Source organism: Solanum dulcamara, chromosome 11 (genome assembly GCF_947179165.1).
Source record: "Solanum dulcamara chromosome 11, daSolDulc1.2, whole genome shotgun sequence".
NCBI lineage: Eukaryota > Viridiplantae > Streptophyta > Magnoliopsida > Solanales > Solanaceae > Solanum > Solanum dulcamara.
The window spans coordinates 55,314,012-55,333,123 of record NC_077247.1 but is presented as its reverse complement, the minus strand read 5'-3'; the positions used below and the strand labels follow the sequence as shown (position 1 = coordinate 55,333,123).

The 19,112-nt window shown below is 30.2% G+C and overlaps 2 protein-coding genes and 1 long non-coding RNA gene across 3 annotated transcripts; all 3 read right to left on the bottom strand.

The window, feature by feature from the left end:
* Positions 1–4,855: 4,855 nt before the first annotated feature.
* Positions 4,856–5,579, bottom strand: LOC129873420 (wound-induced proteinase inhibitor 2-like). Its single transcript, XM_055948514.1, has 2 exons — positions 5,470–5,579; positions 4,856–5,378 (listed from the first exon to the last, which is right to left on the bottom strand). The coding sequence occupies exons 1-2, from the start codon at positions 5,513–5,515 to the stop codon at positions 4,996–4,998; spliced, it is 429 nt and encodes a 142-aa protein (XP_055804489.1). The 5' UTR covers positions 5,516–5,579; the 3' UTR covers positions 4,856–4,995.
* Positions 5,580–9,631: 4,052 nt separating this feature from the next.
* Positions 9,632–10,487, bottom strand: LOC129874459 (uncharacterized). Its single transcript, XR_008762898.1, has 2 exons — positions 10,140–10,487; positions 9,632–9,875 (listed from the first exon to the last, which is right to left on the bottom strand). It is a non-coding gene; the product is annotated as an uncharacterized LOC129874459 (long non-coding RNA).
* Positions 10,488–12,098: 1,611 nt separating this feature from the next.
* Positions 12,099–14,672, bottom strand: LOC129873605 (zinc finger CCCH domain-containing protein 14). The gene is made up of 3 exons (XM_055948730.1): positions 14,513–14,672; positions 12,757–13,480; positions 12,099–12,516 (listed from the first exon to the last, which is right to left on the bottom strand). The coding sequence occupies exons 2-3, from the start codon at positions 13,474–13,476 to the stop codon at positions 12,208–12,210; spliced, it is 1,029 nt and encodes a 342-aa protein (XP_055804705.1). The 5' UTR covers positions 13,477–13,480; positions 14,513–14,672; the 3' UTR covers positions 12,099–12,207.
* Between the last annotated feature and the right edge of the window lie 4,440 nt (positions 14,673–19,112).

Genomic DNA, 19,112 nt, shown 5'->3' with positions numbered 1-19,112 from the left:
GCACACAGCGGGAGCTTTAGTGCACCGGACTGCCCTTTTTTAAAGTTCAAACATTTTTTTCTTTGACCACAATTATATATATATATATATATATATATATATATATAGTTATCAATTATTGTAACTTATACTGACTTTTATGAATTTTCAAATAGGTAAATTTTATTTCAAAAAACTTAAAGATTTCCTGATTGAATATACAGCCAAAATTAAATTGATTGACTCTTGAAATTTGAACGATGTCACACAAATTGAAATAAATTAAATGATTTTTAGACATGTATAGTTTATTTTGTCGAAAGAAAAAAAAAATATTTTTCAATATTCTCTTTAACCTCACCACCAACTAATCCACTCAAATGGCACTCATAACCCCTCCTCACCCCACCTTCCGCTCAAACCCACACTTTTATCTCTGACCTCCAAATTAGGTTTCCATCCTAATTTGAGATTCGAAACGAGATCCGACATGACTTGTAATCCAAACCTAATTTTGAACCCAAACACTTGACCTTAACCCTAGCACAAGACTCAACTCACTCTTGAACCAGGACACCAATCTAGGATCCAACTCCAACCTTGACTTGAGACTCTACCTTGACCAAGGACCTTTAATCTTATCCAAGACTCAAGCCTAACCTAGACACAGGGGCGGAACTACAGGGGTGCGAGGGGTGGCGATCGAACCCTCTTCGTCGGAAAATTGCACTATATATATACTGCGAATTTTTTTATTCATGTACAAATATTATTTTTGCATCCCCTTAATAAATGAAGATTATGGATTAGTGGATAAGGTGCCTGGGATTGAGCCCGCAGTCGTGGTTTCGATTCTCGGCAATGACACATTTTTTTTTACTTTTTTTATCCGGTCCCTTATTTTTTAATTTTCTTGAACCCCCTTATCAAATATTCTGGTTCCGCCCCTGCCTAGACACCTTGACCAAAGATACTATTGTTGACACTCAATATTGCCACTCCCCTTTCCCCTCTAATTAATTTCACTATACTTCACAATCTTGTATAATTTACTAAAATAAGTTCGCATATAATTAACACTAATCTATATTACTTTAAAAGCATAAACTCCAAAGCTTAAAAGTTAAATTATAAAAATATCCTTCTTAAGTAATTAAAAGTTACATTACAAAATTCACCCTCCTAAAAACCTAAATATCTTACTTCTAATCTTTTTAAAATAATTACTCTTAACAACGGAAACACACCATTTCAATTTCAAACCAAAATTTGTGCTCCTTCCGACAAATTATGTTACGCCATCATATAAAATACGTGCTTCAGAAATCAATTTGCTTCAATCCTGATTAAGAATAGACGCTTTGAATAATTATTATTTTTAATCTAAAATAGGTAGAAAGGAGACACCATATTCCACGGCAATTTCTGGAGATCCCCTTGTCGCTCTTCAACATGCAAATGGCGGTATAACTGTTAACATAGAATTTATCATGTGTTTGCCCAATCAAGCCTGCAATATCTTTCCAGCAAAGCAAACTATTAGCTTTAATTTTGAAAGGTAGCAACTCTTCACTATACCTTTACCAAATTGCAGAAGAATGTTTAATTTATTTTCCTTTTGTTTCTCATAGAAGAGTCTCCAATAATTATCTAATGGTTGAGAAGAGGGATAGGAGGCTACGGTTATGAATTGGGTCGGTGTATTTACCTAATAAGGCTGAATTAGGGGGGGAAAACAGGTACAAAAGAGAAGAGGGCACACAATTAGTGAGCTGGATCTTTTTTTAAAAAAAAAATATTATAAGTTAGTTAGTTAGGTTTCAACTAGGATGGTGAAGACATAACATCAAAGGAATGAAATAAAATGAAAGAACAATAAAAACGGGTTCAATATTTCTAACCATTCTCTTTTATGTATTATTTTACACCATCTATAATTTTGGGGAATTTGATTTCTAAAAATGTTATCATAGATCTTTTAAGGACGATCTCATAATATTGTCGCAGCCCAAGCTACTTCTTTGACGTGATACGGCGAATAAAATTTTGAAAGACCCTAAACAAGGCTCTTGATATAAGCATGATATTAAGATAAAACAACATAAGCAAGTAACTTAAAGAGCGGAAGATAAGTCTCAAAATAGCAATCTCAACATAAGGAGAAATCTGAGTACAACAACTGAAGATGCGAAAATCATATTAAGTCACAAGGCTCTACTATCATAAGTGTGGCATACTGGCATAGGACAAGCCCTAGCTCACAAAATAAATCTGAAACTGAAACAAGTATGAAAATGACATAAAAGAATGTGGCCATGCCCTCGAACTATAAAGACTCACCAAACAGTGTACACTTACAGGATCTGATGTCAATTGCGAGCGTGAAATAGAGCGTCGTGACCTATATTATAAAACAATATAGGCAAAAGAAGTATGGTATCAGTACTATGGAATGTACTGAGTATGGAATGTGGAATATATGACATAAAATGTGATAATGCAATGATCAAGCTGCTAAAGTATATATGACATAGTCTTTTTAAACATCGTTAGAAACATGAAACATGGTCAATGCAAAACTCGTAATAAAATCATAAGGTTGACATAACATAATTGAGAATCACAAGATTTCACCTTCAGAAAATAAAGGGTATTCTCAAGTTCATAATTTGAAAATAATTTCTAGACATTAGTGCTTTGCAATGACAATAAATATTAATTCAATAGACTAATCATTCATGAATTTGCACTTATATTTTTCTCCTACAAATTTCACCACATACATACTTCAATATTTATGTTTTCAGGCGTTCCCTAGAAAAATTTGGCTGAACAAATTTGGGAAGCAATTGGTTCAATGACCAGTAGAAGAAATTGAAAAGCCTATTTATATCATTTAAGAATACTAATACGAATTATAATGAGATACACGTGCAACACACGTGTTTGAGAACTAGTTTCAATAAAAATTTGAAAAAATTCTGTCCTCTACCTTATTTTCAAATATATTATACTTAAATACAATTAATTGCTTTTCATATTAAAATTACACAAAGACGTGTTGATTCTTCGGTATCAATATGGGCATCCATAATTTCTTCTTTTAACTCTATTATTATTACTCAGAATAATTTAATCATTTTCACTACTTTTTTAAAGCCAAATACGTATACTAAAATAGTTATATAGTTCATATACATATATATTTTGAAAGATCAATTGGAGACAAAGAAGCAATCTTTGATTAATTTTTTTTTAAAAAAAAAAATGAAAACTTCGGATTTACTCTTAACCAATCCAAAATCCAGTCATTTTCAAATGAAAAAATTACTTGGGTGAGTACTTTTTAATAAATAATTACTGATTTTAGTAATATATTTTTATTTATTATAATTTATAGCAATATATAATAATACTATGATTAATCTGCACTTGTATTAAAAGTGAATTATGGATGCAATATAAATATATTATAAATATTTTAAAATATATTATATTTGTTTGGTAAGAAATTGACACAATGTATTATAAGTGAATTAAAGCGTGTGATAAATATATTATCCATCAATAAAACTTGTTTTATATGTAATTTATAAATTATTCTATGTAATATGTATTATAACATTATTATAAATATATTATAAGTGTTCAGCAAAAAAGAAAATATTAGTGATATAAATGATAAATATTTTCTTAATAGAGAATATTTATGTAAGTTTCCCTTTCAAATTACTTTTTGGGTAATTTTAAACCTTTTAAACATAATTCCCCCATATATAGTTTCCCTAATTACTTATAATGACATACATAAATTTGCCACTATACAAACGACGTAGCGAATTATATAAACGCTATACCCACAAATTATTTGTATATCGATATATATAAACACTGATATACATATATATTTGTATATCTGACAAACAAAATTGAGAGAGAGGAGGAGAGAGGCGAGCGAGATAGAGAGAGGAAGGAGAGTGGCGAGCAAGAGGCGAATTGTATATGTATATCTGTCGAATTATATATGTATATTTGTCAAAAAATTGTATATATGAAATTGGTATACATATGTATTTGTATATCTGACAAGCGAGATTGAGAGAGAGGAGAGAGAGGCGATCGAGATCGAGAGAGGGAGGAGAGAGGCGAATAATATATGTATATCTATCGAATTATATATGTATATTTGTCAAAACAAATTGTATAATAGTAACTGATATACATATATATTTGTATATCTAGCAAGCAAAATTTGTCATACCGCGTAAATAGATAGCTATGTTTGCTGCAAGCCATAATTATTTTAAACTATATCCTAAACACGTAATATAGTAGTAGGTTTGCCACACCGCATAATTTTTCCCTTACTTTTTTACTTTGACACCTCAATTTATTCTTCAATTTCGAACCAAGAATTGACCCAATTTGACTCAATACCCGGCCCAAATACAGACCCAATTCAATCCAATCCCATCCAACTGAACAATCCTCACCATGCCTTTTTCTCCAACCAGAATAAGCCACGTCATTAAAAAAAAAAAACAATCCATGTGCCCCTCATTCACAATAACACAATCAATCTCAGCCTTCAGATTATTTTGATCCAACGGTTCACAAATTTCCAGCCTTTAAACCATTCACATATATTTTATATAATATATACCCGTTCGATCAAACGTTCAGGCTGCCCAAAATTAATTTTAAACCAAATCAGATTTTTAATTACCAAAACTCTAGAATCTAATTCATTTCCAAATAAAAAAATGGCTTAACACCTTTTCTAAGTACAAATAAACATGCCTTAGACATTTTTCATCTCAGATAGGTTGGTGCATATTTTACTTTGAAATGTAAGGTAAACTATAGAGTTTAAAAATAAAATGAAACTAGTGCTTCATTAAACTGTTGGACACTTTGGCTAAAACAACTCCAATAATGTCTACATTACAGAGATTAGCATATATCATGCATACATTTGTTACTAATAGTTAGCAACAGATGATTAATTAGAAATACTTAAGCAGTTGCCTTGGGTTCAGGACTCTCTCCTTCACAGACAAAATCACCATCTTGATCGAAATAGTAGCAACCCTTGTAGCCAGTGCAACAGGTGGTGCATCCGGTGGGTTTAATTATCATCTTTCCTTCAGAACGGGGACATTTTGAATAAGCAATTTGTGTATCACATTCGAAGGTACAATCATTTGGGTTTCTGGGGTCAGATTCTCCTTCACAAATCAAATCTCCTTTAGCACTGTAATACTTGCAACCCTTATAGCCTGAGCAACAGTTGGTGCATATAGGTTTTTCGGGACTTCCTTCAGATCGTGGGCATAATCCATAGCCAAAATTACCACATTCTCTGGTACAAGCCTTGGCATCAACATGTAGAAACACCCCTACAACAAATATAGATCTTTAATATTAAGAAAAAGCAACACTACATTTGTAATGTATCAAAGAAGAAAAAGGAAAAAAAGAAAATGTTACCGAGAACAAGTAGGTAAGCAAGGAAGCTAACTTTGTGAATAGCCATTATGAATGAATGCTCTCTCCACCTTGTTTTCTTTGTGTGTGTTTTCAGGGTGAGGAGCTCTATCCTTCTCCACCTATTTATACCAAACAAGTTACTTCTTCCTTTCTTCACTTTTATTTATTTATTTTACAAAAAGTAACATTTTCATTTTTTAAGCTAGTTAATATGAGTATCATAATATCAATTCATTTATTATTTCTAAAAAAAACTTACAAAGTCAATTATGGATAAATAAAAGTAAAAAGAATATTATTTGATGTGAGACACGGCCAATACAAGTTTGTGTGACGCACCTATAGTTATTTAGAGAGATTTTATTTGGTGTGAGAGACCACCGATAAAAGTTGTGTAAGACATTTATCTATATTACTTTAAAAATATGTATATTCTTAAAAATGTTGATTAATTTTTTATTTTTTATTAAAAATTTGATAATAGATAAAATTATTATTTATTATTTAAAAAAATATTTAAAATTTTGAATACGCTGTCATTTAAGCTACTTTGTTAATGATTATAATTTAAATTTAATTTAAAGACTAGTTATTAAATAGTTCTTTATTTGAGGTATATAAGACTTCCTAATTTGTAAAACTTTTTCCTATTTGCCATTCAAGTTCATGCGGCAGCAGAGTTAATAGTAGACAAATCCCTCTTAAAATCCTAATATTTAAGAATTTAAAATTTACTAAAATTCGACCTTATATAAATTATTTCCTTAATTAACTATTGTATCTAACATAACAATACTACCTTCTACAGTAACTTTTATAAATATTTATTACTTTGAAATCAACTTTTTACTAAAAGAAAAAAAAAGTTCTTATGTAGTTTAAAATTGCTTTTGCAATTCAATATGTGAAATGATTGTCCAAAATTTACAATTAATGTTAACTAATGTACATGTATCAGTTTATTTACCTTATTCAATATTGACAAGTACACCCTACATTGGTAGGAGTCAGGTCTGCGTACACTCTACCCTCCTTAGACCCCACGATGTGGGATTTCACTGGGTTGTTGTTGTTGTTGTTGTAATATTGACAAGTACATAGTAAATGATGATATTATTAATACAATGATTATTAATACATAAATAAGTATTATTAAGGATATACTTCCTCCATTTTAAAAAGAATTATCCTTTTTTTTAATCTATTTGAAAAAAATGACATTTTTCCTCTGTTTTAAAAAGAATTATCCTTTTTTTAAATCTATTTAAAAAAGAATGACATTTTTCTTGTTTGGATAACATTTTAATTTCAGATAAAGCTGTAAAAGATTAAAGGAATCAAATTTTTTTTTTTCAAAAGGACAATCAAAAGGAATCAAAAGGACAAAATGATGGCAGCTGTTTTCTGTAATTTGGTACCAAATAATGAATAATCTGTTTCTAGCACAGAGAAAAGAAAGATTTTTTGGAGGAAGAAAAGATTTTAGTGGATTTTGCTTTTGACATGAGGGGTATTTACTTTTCATGAAAATAAATAACAGAAAAAAGATTACTTTTTCTCGTAAGGTTTTTGTTGCATTCTACGGATGGAATTAGTCATCGTTTGGTAGAGTGTATTAGTAAAAAATAATATATATATTAATTAAGTATATTAATAGTATTTTATTTGGTATATTTTTTTATAACATATATAATTAATATATTTTATTGTATATTAAGATTTGCATTACTAATATCATGAATTTTTAGATATTAGTAATGCAAAAGAATTTAATATTTGCATTAAAAAATATTTTTATAAATAAATAAGTACTTAAAATAAAATAAAAAAGTACACCCCCTAAAAAAAGAAATTTAAAAATAAAATAATATTTAAAATAAATCAATTCAAACATTCTGTAATAGTATTCCCTATTACGAGGAAAAGGACTTCTCAACTATATAGAGAGTCCATACACCAACTAAGTTTATATAGGGGCTATTTGTTTTTAGTTTGATTTTGAAAAGTTGCTCAAAACTTCAAAACAAGTTCATTGTTTTCAATAAAAGTAAAGTAACTTCATCCTCTTTTCTTTTTTTTTTAAAAGGAAAAAATCACAAATTGTTTCTTGTAATCCAATAGATATAGTAAATTTTAACATAATATTTTTTAAGTTTATGTTTAAAATTTTAAATAATTTGAAGTTGTGGAAATTTTTTTATCATTAAAGGAGGTTAAAGTTTTAAAACTTTAAAAAAAAATCTAAGTGTGTCTTGTTGGGTTAAGTTGAATTTAAGCTCTAAAGATATTGAATTTTGATATCTAGCACGGAGCGATACTATTATTGAAATTTGAGATAATTTCGTAAAAAAATGAAAAAATTGAAAATTTGGAGTTTTTCATGTGTTCTTGAATAAAAATGAACAAAAAAAGCATATTTGATTTAAAACTTCAATGAAAAAGTGTTAAAAGTTATTTGATTGGTTTTGCAAAATTGGAGTTAAAAATTAATAGTATAGATGAACTTTTTCTCAAACAGCAATAGCATAAATGAATTTTTTTTCAAAATTCAATGACATATTTAAATCTTTTACTTTTTTTTAAAATAGACTGAATACTGATTATTTTTTTTAAAAAAAAAGTATTCACATGTAAAACGTGCAACTAAAGGGCGATTATAGCTAGTCAAATGTGTTGATTGTTCATAAGTGGGCCTCGGTTGTCTGGCTCTCAAGTATCTCCGATCCGCTTTCTATTTTCTCTCTCTAAATATAGAGAATAGAGAGTATTTAGAGAGAAGCACTTCTAACTCAACAAGACATAAATTGTAAGCAAATATTAAATAATATATATATTAATGGATAATTTAAATAAAAGTGTTATCATTAATGAAATACAATATGTAAATATTCCATAAATATTCAACTTTCAAGATTATTACGTTGCTCCCATTAATGTCCTATTAATGCATTACGGAGTTCAAAATGAATATATTTTTCCTTATTTTTTTTTATGTCTAGCTAAAAATTGTTCAAATCGGAGATTTTCATCTATCGCTATTTCTATCGTTGGAGTTGTAGCCTCTAGATTATATCATTTCATAGTGAAAAGTAATAAAAATTCTAAATTATATCAGTTAAATATTTGATGAAAAATAAAAATAACATATTTGAAATATTTGTGTTTGATTTGCCAGAAGAAGGAATAGTATTGGTATATGTGTTTGATTCGTAAGAAACACTTTTTGTCCAATGATATTTCTAAGTTTTTCACGATACAAAATGGTACAATTTTGAAAACATCAAGTTAGTAATTTTGATGTTTAATTTTTCACAATGTTATATCATATTCGGCATAATCCAATCCTATCGAATAATATATTTGAAATATTTGACGAAAATTAAAGTAACAAAAAAAATTTAAAAATATTATTAATTCGGAATAATAATATATATTAAATATTGTATTACATTAAAAAAGAATTACGAATATTAGAGATTTAATTAATGGCATTATATGATTTATAACATGTTAATTATAAATATTGTATAATAAAAAGTAGAAATGTAATATAATAATGAAAAAATATTCAAAAAGTGAAATAGAAAGTTTGAATAGCTAACCAACGGTGATGTGTCCCTTCTCTATTTTATTCTTCCAATAGAGAGAATAGAGAGTAAAATAGAGATGTTCTAACCACCTTTTTTTCTTTTATTTTCAACACAAGAAAGTTCACAAAACTCATTCCTTTCGTCCTTTATTTATTCAAAGTGTTAATTTCATACTTGTTAAAAAGTAATAAATAAAAAATAATACTTTTACTATAGCATTCTTGTGGCATGGGACAAGGTCTGCCGTCCAAAGAAATTTAAAAACTGTAGAAGCTGGATTGTTGCTTCTGTTAGGAAATTACTTTGGCACTTGTCAGAGAAGGAGGATATTTTATGGGTGAAGGAGGATATTGTAGTTAGTATAGGAAGAAGATTAATGCATTGAAGGAGATGGTGAAGGGATGGTACACACAAGAGAGGTATAAGTTAACTCATAATGGCCATTATTCCATTACTGAAATAGGTTGGGGTAGAAGAGAAGACTCAACATTGTATGGCTAGCTGTACCTCAACATATTCCAGTGGATGATGCTACTTGGTTAATGATAATTTACAATTTTACCAAAAAAGACTTTAAAAGCACATCAAACTTTATTGGGACGTACACCGATTAAAGGATTGTGCAATTCTCTAATGTAATAAAGTAATCTCGAAAATCAAAATGACAATCATACAAACTATTAAAATTTGGACCTGTCTAAGTTGTTCTTGAGCATCTTCACAAGGAGTGTCAAAGAACTGTGCTATTCCTCAATGTGATTTAAGTAAAAACACCATTTTCCTTCGTTAAGTAGCTAGTTTGTTCAGCAAACACGCCTATATTATGCAGCAGACGGTAATATGTAATGTTAATAAGGAAAACAACAAGATCACAAAAAATTAAGATAACAAATACAAACACTAATTAAATAACATAAACTCTCACAATAGCAATTTCGTCTTCAGACTATACAATTAGGGTGAAAATTGTACCAGGTCAGAGATTTTCCAAACTTTGATTCTTATGTTCTTATTTGATGCTACTACTTTTCCTACTAACCAGAGAAAAGAAAAGTTACAAAAGAGGAAGCAAAAACCTACCCAAGAACAATGTGCCGCTTGATGTTAAAATTAACCTGCCATCTCCTCCCTCGATTCAACGCCGAATCATTTGAATTCGACCTCTCCAAGTAAATCTTAGTTCCAGAAAGCAACAAATCGTTGGTGATTGCTAACTCCGGATGATTTTGCGGTAAGCTATCATCGAATGATTTCAAGAAAGAGACCATTTGGTATATATTCGCTCTAGTTTATCATTCACAGTTCTCTGAGGGTTTATTCAAAATTAATCGACTGCTATATTATTTATACTGTTTAATTGGAAACAAATGAGGTTTAATTGATGGGGCTCGTTTGGTTCGCCTACGAGTACTAATTATGCCTATTCAACTGTGATAAATACATTGTTTGAATGTTTGTGTAGTGAATAATAATGTAAAATTTATTACCAAGAATAAAAAATTATATACTTGTTATGTGACAAATAATAATTATTTCTAATGCATTTGAACCTTTTCCGTATAGAAACTAATTACTTTAAAAAATATTTATAATTATTAAATAGTTTTTAAGCTAAAAACATGTGATGCACTCATCATGTTTTTGTTTTTTTCCCCTTGGCAAAATCCTTAAATGATGCTCTTTACATTTCCTTTTTGTTGACTTAGTCAAAATATTAGCTAATAAACACTATTACGCTAATGAATTTACAATTCTAAGAGTGTGTATTTATGAAAGGCATCCCAAATTTTAAGTTACTGAATTATTGGATTCATTAAAGATGTTTCAAATTTTACTAAATATTTAACTAAGCTTTGGGGCTATTATGTAAGGACTAAAAAGTGTAGCACAAAATAGTCAAGTCCAATTGGAAATCTCCACAAACTCCTCAGAGGCAATCAAGATGATTAAACATGGGTGTGTTATTTATAGTTCAATCAACCGTGAATACAGGTCATTGATGTAATTACTAAAATTTTCAGCCATAAAGTAACAACCATTGGGAGCAGAAGAAAGTAATAGATCTCCTAGCTAAGGAAGGAGCCAAGAAAGAAATATTTGGTCATATTAGAATGTTGAGTTCCTCCTGCGTTTACAAATAATGCGGTTATGCGAAAATATTCTATAAATTACTTTTAGAAGAAAAATATTTTTATAGATGCAAATTGGTAGCACACAGTAACGAACTATCAGGGAGCTCAATGCTCCCATAAGCTTGTTTTTGTTTATATATACTATACCTATCCAATTTAGCGAGAGAAATAAAGAAATTACTCACTACATATTTCAAAAGTTAAAATAAGAATGAATATATTGATAATAGATTTTGATTTATAGATCAATATACATGTTTTTTCCGCAACAACTCTTTCATTTTAAATTGGTACAACTTTTTTTTGTTTGCAAACCATACAAAAAATATGGAACTACTTTAATAATTGAATTTATTTTAGAAGTCAATATATTTACATATTGTCAATTTGTTGCTTCGATTTTCTTAGTTTTTCTATCTGAATCAACAGTGGACCAAATTAAGAGGATAAAACAGAAGCAAATCAACCTTGTCAAGTCGGTTTAATTAGACGTTTAGTCAAGTGGATTTTTTTCAATTTTATTTGAACACCGTAAGTCTCTCCTTCATAAACCAAGTTGCAATTGGAACCGACAACTGCCTTAAACAGTTTATGATCATTACAAGATTTTAAACACCTAATTCTCCTGCACCATGCCCTTGCCACAATTGGTACACGAGTACTTGAAATATTAGCTACAAAAGGATGTTGCAAGTTCCTCTCCACCGCATCCCCAAAATAATAGAACAACCAACAAAAGATTTTGACTTCCCCTATATGTGTCTCCAGTTCCGGAAATCTACTCCACATCTTTCATATATTTGCAGTGTGAATGCGTTGTGACTTGGGCAGGTGGCCAGGTTTCACCTCCAAGGTAATCCTAATCACATAATTTCCTGTCTGTCCAAGTATTTTATACACGTAATACTTGTGAAGATGTGTCCATCTTATTGCTATTGGGGGAATTACGAATATGCGAAATTGAACATACGATTGCAGTTTTACACCTAAAAATCAATTGAAGATATATGGAGCCATCAGAAAAGGCCAGGACCTGTTCGTCGTTCTTCCTCAGTGAGAGAGTGACGGAAGTGGCAACGGTGACCATAGGGGCACATATCACCTGCTAGGACCATCCGACAGACCTCTGTCTTGTAGCGTGGATGCCTAATCACTGGGCGCAACTCTGTGATACCGTGAGCGAACTGACAGTTTTCTCCGTAAGGGCAAGTCCCAGTCTCCTGCCATTTGTTGCACAGCTCTGTCTTCAACATCCCTTGGTTGTAAACGTCAAACTCTACTGCCTCCTCTTCCTTCTTGCCTCCAGGAACGTACACTCTTTGTTGCTGCAGCCACACCCAGAAAAAAAAAAAGGGCAAACAAAAAAAGAACCAAATTATCAATCAAATTGCACTGCACTGACTACTAATGCAAAGATTATGGATTACTATTAATTGTTTAACAATTGACAAATTAGATGAAACTGAAATCAAACCAAATACGTATCAAGAATTCATATGATCACTCAGATTTAATCAATTATACTTGGAAATGAATAAGAAAGGGGAATGAATATTTTCGCTCACAGATTCGATTAGGGGTGGAACCGTAGATTTTTGCCGAGCTTTTGCCTGGCTGGGACCTCCATTGTTTCCACCTTGTGCTTTCAACTTGAGATAACCGCTCGAGCGGACAGAAATGCTCTTTGGCAGCGAGACTCGTTCGACGTTCCTTCGCTCAGGCCGGTTCGTTTCCACGACGCTCCCCTGCCTGGTGTTCGAGGGTCTGGAATCAGATATTTGATTATCTCGGTTGACTCCCATACCAAAACGATTGAAATCAGAGAGAAGACAGTTTTGTATGGTGGCCTGCGTGAGGACGCTCAGGCGTCGATCCAAATCGGTGTTAACAAGTCGGAGAGATTCGTTCTCCTGGTGAAGAGCTTCGACTTCTTTGATAGATTCCTGCAGATGAGCGAGGCAGAGAGTGTACCGATTGTAGAGTTGCTGGTACTCGAGAATGTAGCTAGCTTGGTGGAGGCGGCGATCATTGACGATGTCATCAGTATCGTCGTCAAAGGAGGTTAGGGAAGGGGAGTTTGAGCTGCGAGAGAAAGTTGAGTAGAAGTTGGGGATGAATTCAGAGGAATCGAATTGTTGAGTTGAGGTAGGTGAGAGAAATGGATTGTCAGCCAAGTGTGGTGAAGTTGCATCACAGAAAGTATAATTTTTGTTGCCGGACGGGACTGTAGCTGCATCGGCGGTGCTGGTGTTGAGGCCATCACTTGAAGGATTCTCGTTCTGCATTTTGCTGAGAACAGAGTATAAGTAGAAAATGATCAGTAATTACAAATAACAACCCAACACTGAATAGTGCCAGAAAATTTCAAGCACATTTGATTCTAGTATAACGAATTTTCTAAATCGCACAGAGCAAGTACTCAAAAATAACGGAGATTTGCAGAGATGTTGAACCTACAAAACACATAAAACCTTCTCCACTGACAATCACATATAACTAATGGAAGCATAACAAACACCAGAGACGTAAAAGTAAAACATATGGCTTATTCACAACTGCCATGAAATCACGAAGAGGAGAAAATACATCTCGCCGCAATTTGATAACAGAAATGATGAGTAATTTTTGGAAAAACACTTCAAAAAAGTCAAGAATAAATTTCAAGCACGTTTGATCTTCTGTAGTTCAATTTTCCAGAATTACACAGAACAACTACTCAATTAACAGCGGAGATTCAAAATCCTAGGGATCACAAAACATTTATTGAACCAAAACAGAGAGAGGAGCGTTAGAAATAATCAAATCGCATCAGACGAGAATTCTAGCAGATGATATCACAAAGAGGAGAAAAAGCATTTCGCTGCAAGTTAAAGTAGAAAATTATCAGTAATGTCAGAATAACATTCCAAAACACTAGCCAATACCAGCCTTCAAGCACAGTTCATCTGGTGTACTGAGTTTTACAGAATTGAACAAAATAATACTTAAAATCAACGGAAATTCACATAGATAGAATCTACCAATCACACAAGACAAATCGAAGCATATAAAACAAAGAGACGCAACAAGTATGCAAATCACATCGGATAGAAATGCTAACTGAAATCACGAGGAGTAGAAAAGGCACCAAAATCCAGCAATAGAGAATTTCACAAAATTGCAGTGAACAAATACCTCAACAAAAGGAGAATTCACATAGATAGTCAAACTAGGAATCACGATAACACTAATTGAAGCAAAATCAAATGAAATAGGCAAATTGCATCAAATGAAAGTGCGAAATGAAATCACGAAGAGGAGAAAAGGCACCAGAAAATCTACCTGAAGATAGTCGTGCTAGTAAGATGGAGCTGCGTAATTCAGAATTCTAAGACGGAAGAGATGATCCGATAGTTGAATGAAAGTAGCAGAGAAAGCAATTAAGGTCTTCGTTGAGTTGTTGAGACAAAGCATAACTCGTGCTTGGGGATTCAATATTATATATATATATATATAGATGGGGTAGCAAGAACTTTGCTTGCTTAGGTCACAAGTTGTTCAAGTATATACTACGGCATGGAGGTGAACTTTTGGCGGGGAATTTGAGACGGTCAAATTGGATTTTAAGATGAGTTTATTTTATTTTTGATCGGAATAAAATTTTGGAATAATTTATTTTGAGATTAGTTATTTCTGAATTATAATATTATTTTTATTCTACTTTGAAGATAAAATAATTATTCTGAAATAATTAATCTCAAAATAACTTATTCCCTAACCAAATGAGCCCTAAATAATTTACACTATCATCCATAATTAGTGAGATTAATAACCTGAAATTCTAGAAAATAAATCATGTTATTTGCTACGATAATGTAAAAATACAAATTATCCGTGTATAAAAATTAGTCCTCTTTTGTTAATACTTTTCTTTCTAGTCGGTCTATTTTTTAAAAAAATATCTTTTATTTGATAACTTTTTAACTTAAATTTTTCATATGCAAGACATATTTAAGATCATAACATTAAATGATATTTTGAAATAACAAAATGCAAAATTCTTTTTTTGTTACTTAAATTTTATATCAAATTAAAATAAAAAATAATATAAATCGTTTTCAAAACCGTTATGAGAGAATGAATACGCAAGGGGACCCCACAAATTTGGTTGTATAATATACTCTCCGAGGTTTAGAAGTTGTTATGGAAGGCTAAATCAAATATTACGAGTTGGTTATTCTTTAAAAATAATGTTCCCCTAATTTGATTATAACTGCTCAACTAAATTAGCTAACTAATTTTATTTCTTTATGACTTTATCATATGGTTGTGTATATGTTAATTCTCACTAATAGTCAACTCCTATGTTGCTGAAAATTACTTATTATTAACGTTATGTCACCAACCTGTTATTGTCAATTTTTGGATAAAGGCATTCAGAACATACATTTCTTCTAATTAATTTTTGTTTACCAAATTCATTTGTCACTATCAATTTTCGTCTAATTATTACTATTATTTAGTGAAAAAGAGGGCAGGTAATGATCCAAATTAAACATGAAGCATCTTCACTACTACCTTGTCCCCAATCCCCATATATTAACCTATCTTGTGTTATATATATATTCTCTCTATAACTTAGAAAATGAAAATTTAAGATATAAAATGATTTTTTGAGAGTTCATCTCAATGATTTCAACCGAGTTATCAACTTTTCATTTGTATAAAGCAAGTGATTTACCAGGTGGACATTCATCTTTATGCTGGACGGATGTTAGTGGTAGCCTATAGTTTAGGAATAACAAAATCAATTCATATGTTAGTCTGAAATAGTGAAATATAAAGAAAAAGGCCTCCTCCCTTTCTGCTCGATTTGTCTATTGAATCAGCTCTTTTCGAGGAGTAGGCAAAAAGAAAATTTTACTTAGTCTGCCTCCCCCATGACTTTCCGGACCAACCAACCCGGATCTGTCCATCCCTAGTCGGGTACAGTTTCCTTTTGTTTTTTCCCTTGTAGCCGTTATTCGAATTTGCGCATTTCTCACAAAATTCCATTCGATTCAAAAAGATTTAGCCCTTCGTTCCGCCAACGAAGAAGTCATCCTTGACGATTTCTCAGCCATTTGCAATGCCGCATCAAAGATCCCCTTCCATCGGACTTCCCATTAAAAAAATGAAACTCGAAAACTAAATTAGTAATAGATTTGGGCTCTATTTCCTCTTCTCTCGTATCTGATAGCATATAGTTTAAGAATGACAAAATTAATTCATTAATATAAGATTCACCCAACTAATTTAAATTTGGCAGATTAATGATTCATTTATTTATTAATTCAGTCAATCTATCCTAAAAATTGGACTTATTTTGTAGTAAATATATAGCTCATAATATTGACTTGTGAGAAAGTAAAACTTAAGAAGTAAAATTTTGCTTCTTCTATTGTACTTTAATTAACTAAAATTATTAAGAAAGAAACATTGGTAAGGACTGATTGAGTTATGATTCATAGTTTAGTCTATTTTGATCTAACATCTCGACCCAATCGACTTTGAGCAGGGTTAGGCGATAACTCTTTTTTTATTCGACTCATTTTGATTCCAAATTGCTCATTTGTCGCCCCTTTCATAATTAATTAACTTAAGTTCGACCTTATACATATATTGAAAAATCAATCAAATAATTCATTAGTTATTTCTTTCCATATATCCAAGCGAACAAAGTTATCTGGTACTTTGATGGTGAGAAGTAGTGCACATTCATAAAATTAATCGAGGTATGTACAAAATAACTCGAACAGTATATTTATAAAAAAAAAACTGAATAAGTACAATTATATATCTCAAAATCTCTCATCTTTCATGGATATTTGTACTTTCATTTAAGTATAAGAAGCTATCATATGATAATTAATGAAAGTTGCAAAAGTATAATCACCACACTAATACTAAAAAAAAATCTCAATAGACCCACACAAAGAAACATATTAACTATTAGCTGTTGGAAATGGAAAGAGGAAGCAGGGTGGGTAGTCTAGTAATATTGGCGTGGCATCAAAGTATAGGAAGGTGAAAGAAGAAGATTTAAAGCTCAAGGAATATAGCTAGAATTATCTCAAATAATGATGTTCATTTTTGATTAATTAATAAAGTCTACTTTGGTTAGTTTCTAAGGCTATTTTATTTTGTAAGTAAGCCTCGATTTCTAACTACTCCCTCCGTTTCATTCTATTTTGATTATTATATTAAAACTAATTATTTTATTTTACTTGTCTATTTTATTAAATTAAAAAAAATCCTCATACTATTCTTAGCATTAAAAAAAATTAAATAATTATACTTAATTTAGAATTTTAAAATATCATTAATAAAATCAATATACTAAAATATATTTTTAATTAAAATGTTTTTGAAGGATGTAGGAGCAATAATCAAAATCATTACGGCCTCTGGAGTTGCTTCCTTGTCACAACTTTAACTAACTTTGTGGTCCTACTTTTAGTTTTACTCCCTTCCTGTCCTTCTCATCCTATTTCTTTCTTCAACAATCAATTGGTCCCATTCAATTTTAAAATTAAATACTCATCGTAATAACAAGGAAAAAGGGTAATAGTTTGATTCATAAATATCTTTATCGTTAATATTTTGGTTCAGAAATATTTTTATTGTTATTTAATAGGTCAAACTATTCTTATTGTTATTTAATAGATCAAAAGTATCATTTTCCGAATAAATATGTTTTTTTTTAAAAAAATCTTGTTCCTTATAAAATTATTATTTTAAGGAACTATATTCTTGATTTCTTTCTTTTTAAACCACTTTAGTAATAAAAATGTAGGAAATTATTTTATTCTTCGTAATCTCATTTTATCAATTAAAATAGAATAATTTCATGTACTCTAAGTTTTAACGGATAATATATGTCATATATATAAGATCATAATAAATCTATCATTAATTTTTATTCAAATAACAGTAGAAAATAATTATAATAAAATAAGAAATATTTTTATTTTTTTTCTAATTGAAGTAGAATAAATATTTGCTAATAAAAAAAATATTATTAAGAAAAAAATGTGTTCAAAAAGAAAATAAATAATATATTTATTTGAAAAAAATCATTTTTGACCCATTAAATAACAATAGGGGCATTTCTGGACCAAAATATTGACGGCAAGGACATTTTTGGATCAAACTATAAACGGAGGGCATTTTTATTCATTTCAAATAGTTTAAGGGCATTTTTGACCTTTTTCTCATATTATTATTATTAATAATATTATTTTTATTATTGTTATTATTATTATATTCACCACACTAACACAAAATATGTTTATATATATAATCAGTTTTCACTTTTACTTTGTTCTTTTCGACCTTCCCTATTCTTTCACATTTCAATTGTTTATTTTGCAGAATTCAAATTAAACGAGTCAAAAATAAAAACATACTTTGTCAAACAAGTGAAATGATCACATGCTTTAATATAATATATATATTAATAAATAGAGATTTTGAGTTTAAGTCTTTAATTTTCAATGTTTAGCTTATAAATAAAAGAATTAAACCTGCACATAAAAGAAATATGTTTAAAATTGTTGTACAAGTGGATGTTCATCTCCACTTTTTCTCTCCATCAAAATTTGTTCCCCAATTTGTTACCTTTCTTTATTTGCAATGGCTATTTTAACCACTGCTATGCAATTACAGATATAAAAAATTCTCTTAATTGTCTCTCTTTCTCTTACTGTCTCTTTTATTAATTTGCTAAGTTAGTTTGTTTTATAACAATAACATAATTAATTAGGTTAAAATACATATATGCTCTCTAATATCTTTTAAGTTTTTAATTGTAATGAACTACTCACACTGTTCAACAATAGTTGTCCACTATTGATTTGACACAAGAATTGAGAAGCAGTAAATAATAGGAGTAATTTTACCA

What these genes read in the sequence shown, in the direction of transcription:
- LOC129873605 (XM_055948730.1), bottom strand. Translation starts at nt 13,476, where the DNA reads ATGCAGAACGAGAATCCTTCAAGTGATGGCCTCAACACCAGCACCGCC. An exon ending in TTCCACCCCTAATCGAATCT is followed by an intron (nt 12,517 to 12,756) that starts GTGAGCGAAAAT and finishes GTGTGGCTGCAG; the next exon opens with CAACAAAGAGTGTACGTTCC.
- LOC129873420 (XM_055948514.1), bottom strand. Translation starts at nt 5,515, where the DNA reads ATGGCTATTCACAAAGTTAGCTTCCTTGCTTACCTACTTGTTCTCG. An exon ending in TGCTTACCTACTTGTTCTCG is followed by an intron (nt 5,379 to 5,469) that starts GTAACATTTTCT and finishes TATTTGTTGTAG; the next exon opens with GGGTGTTTCTACATGTTGAT.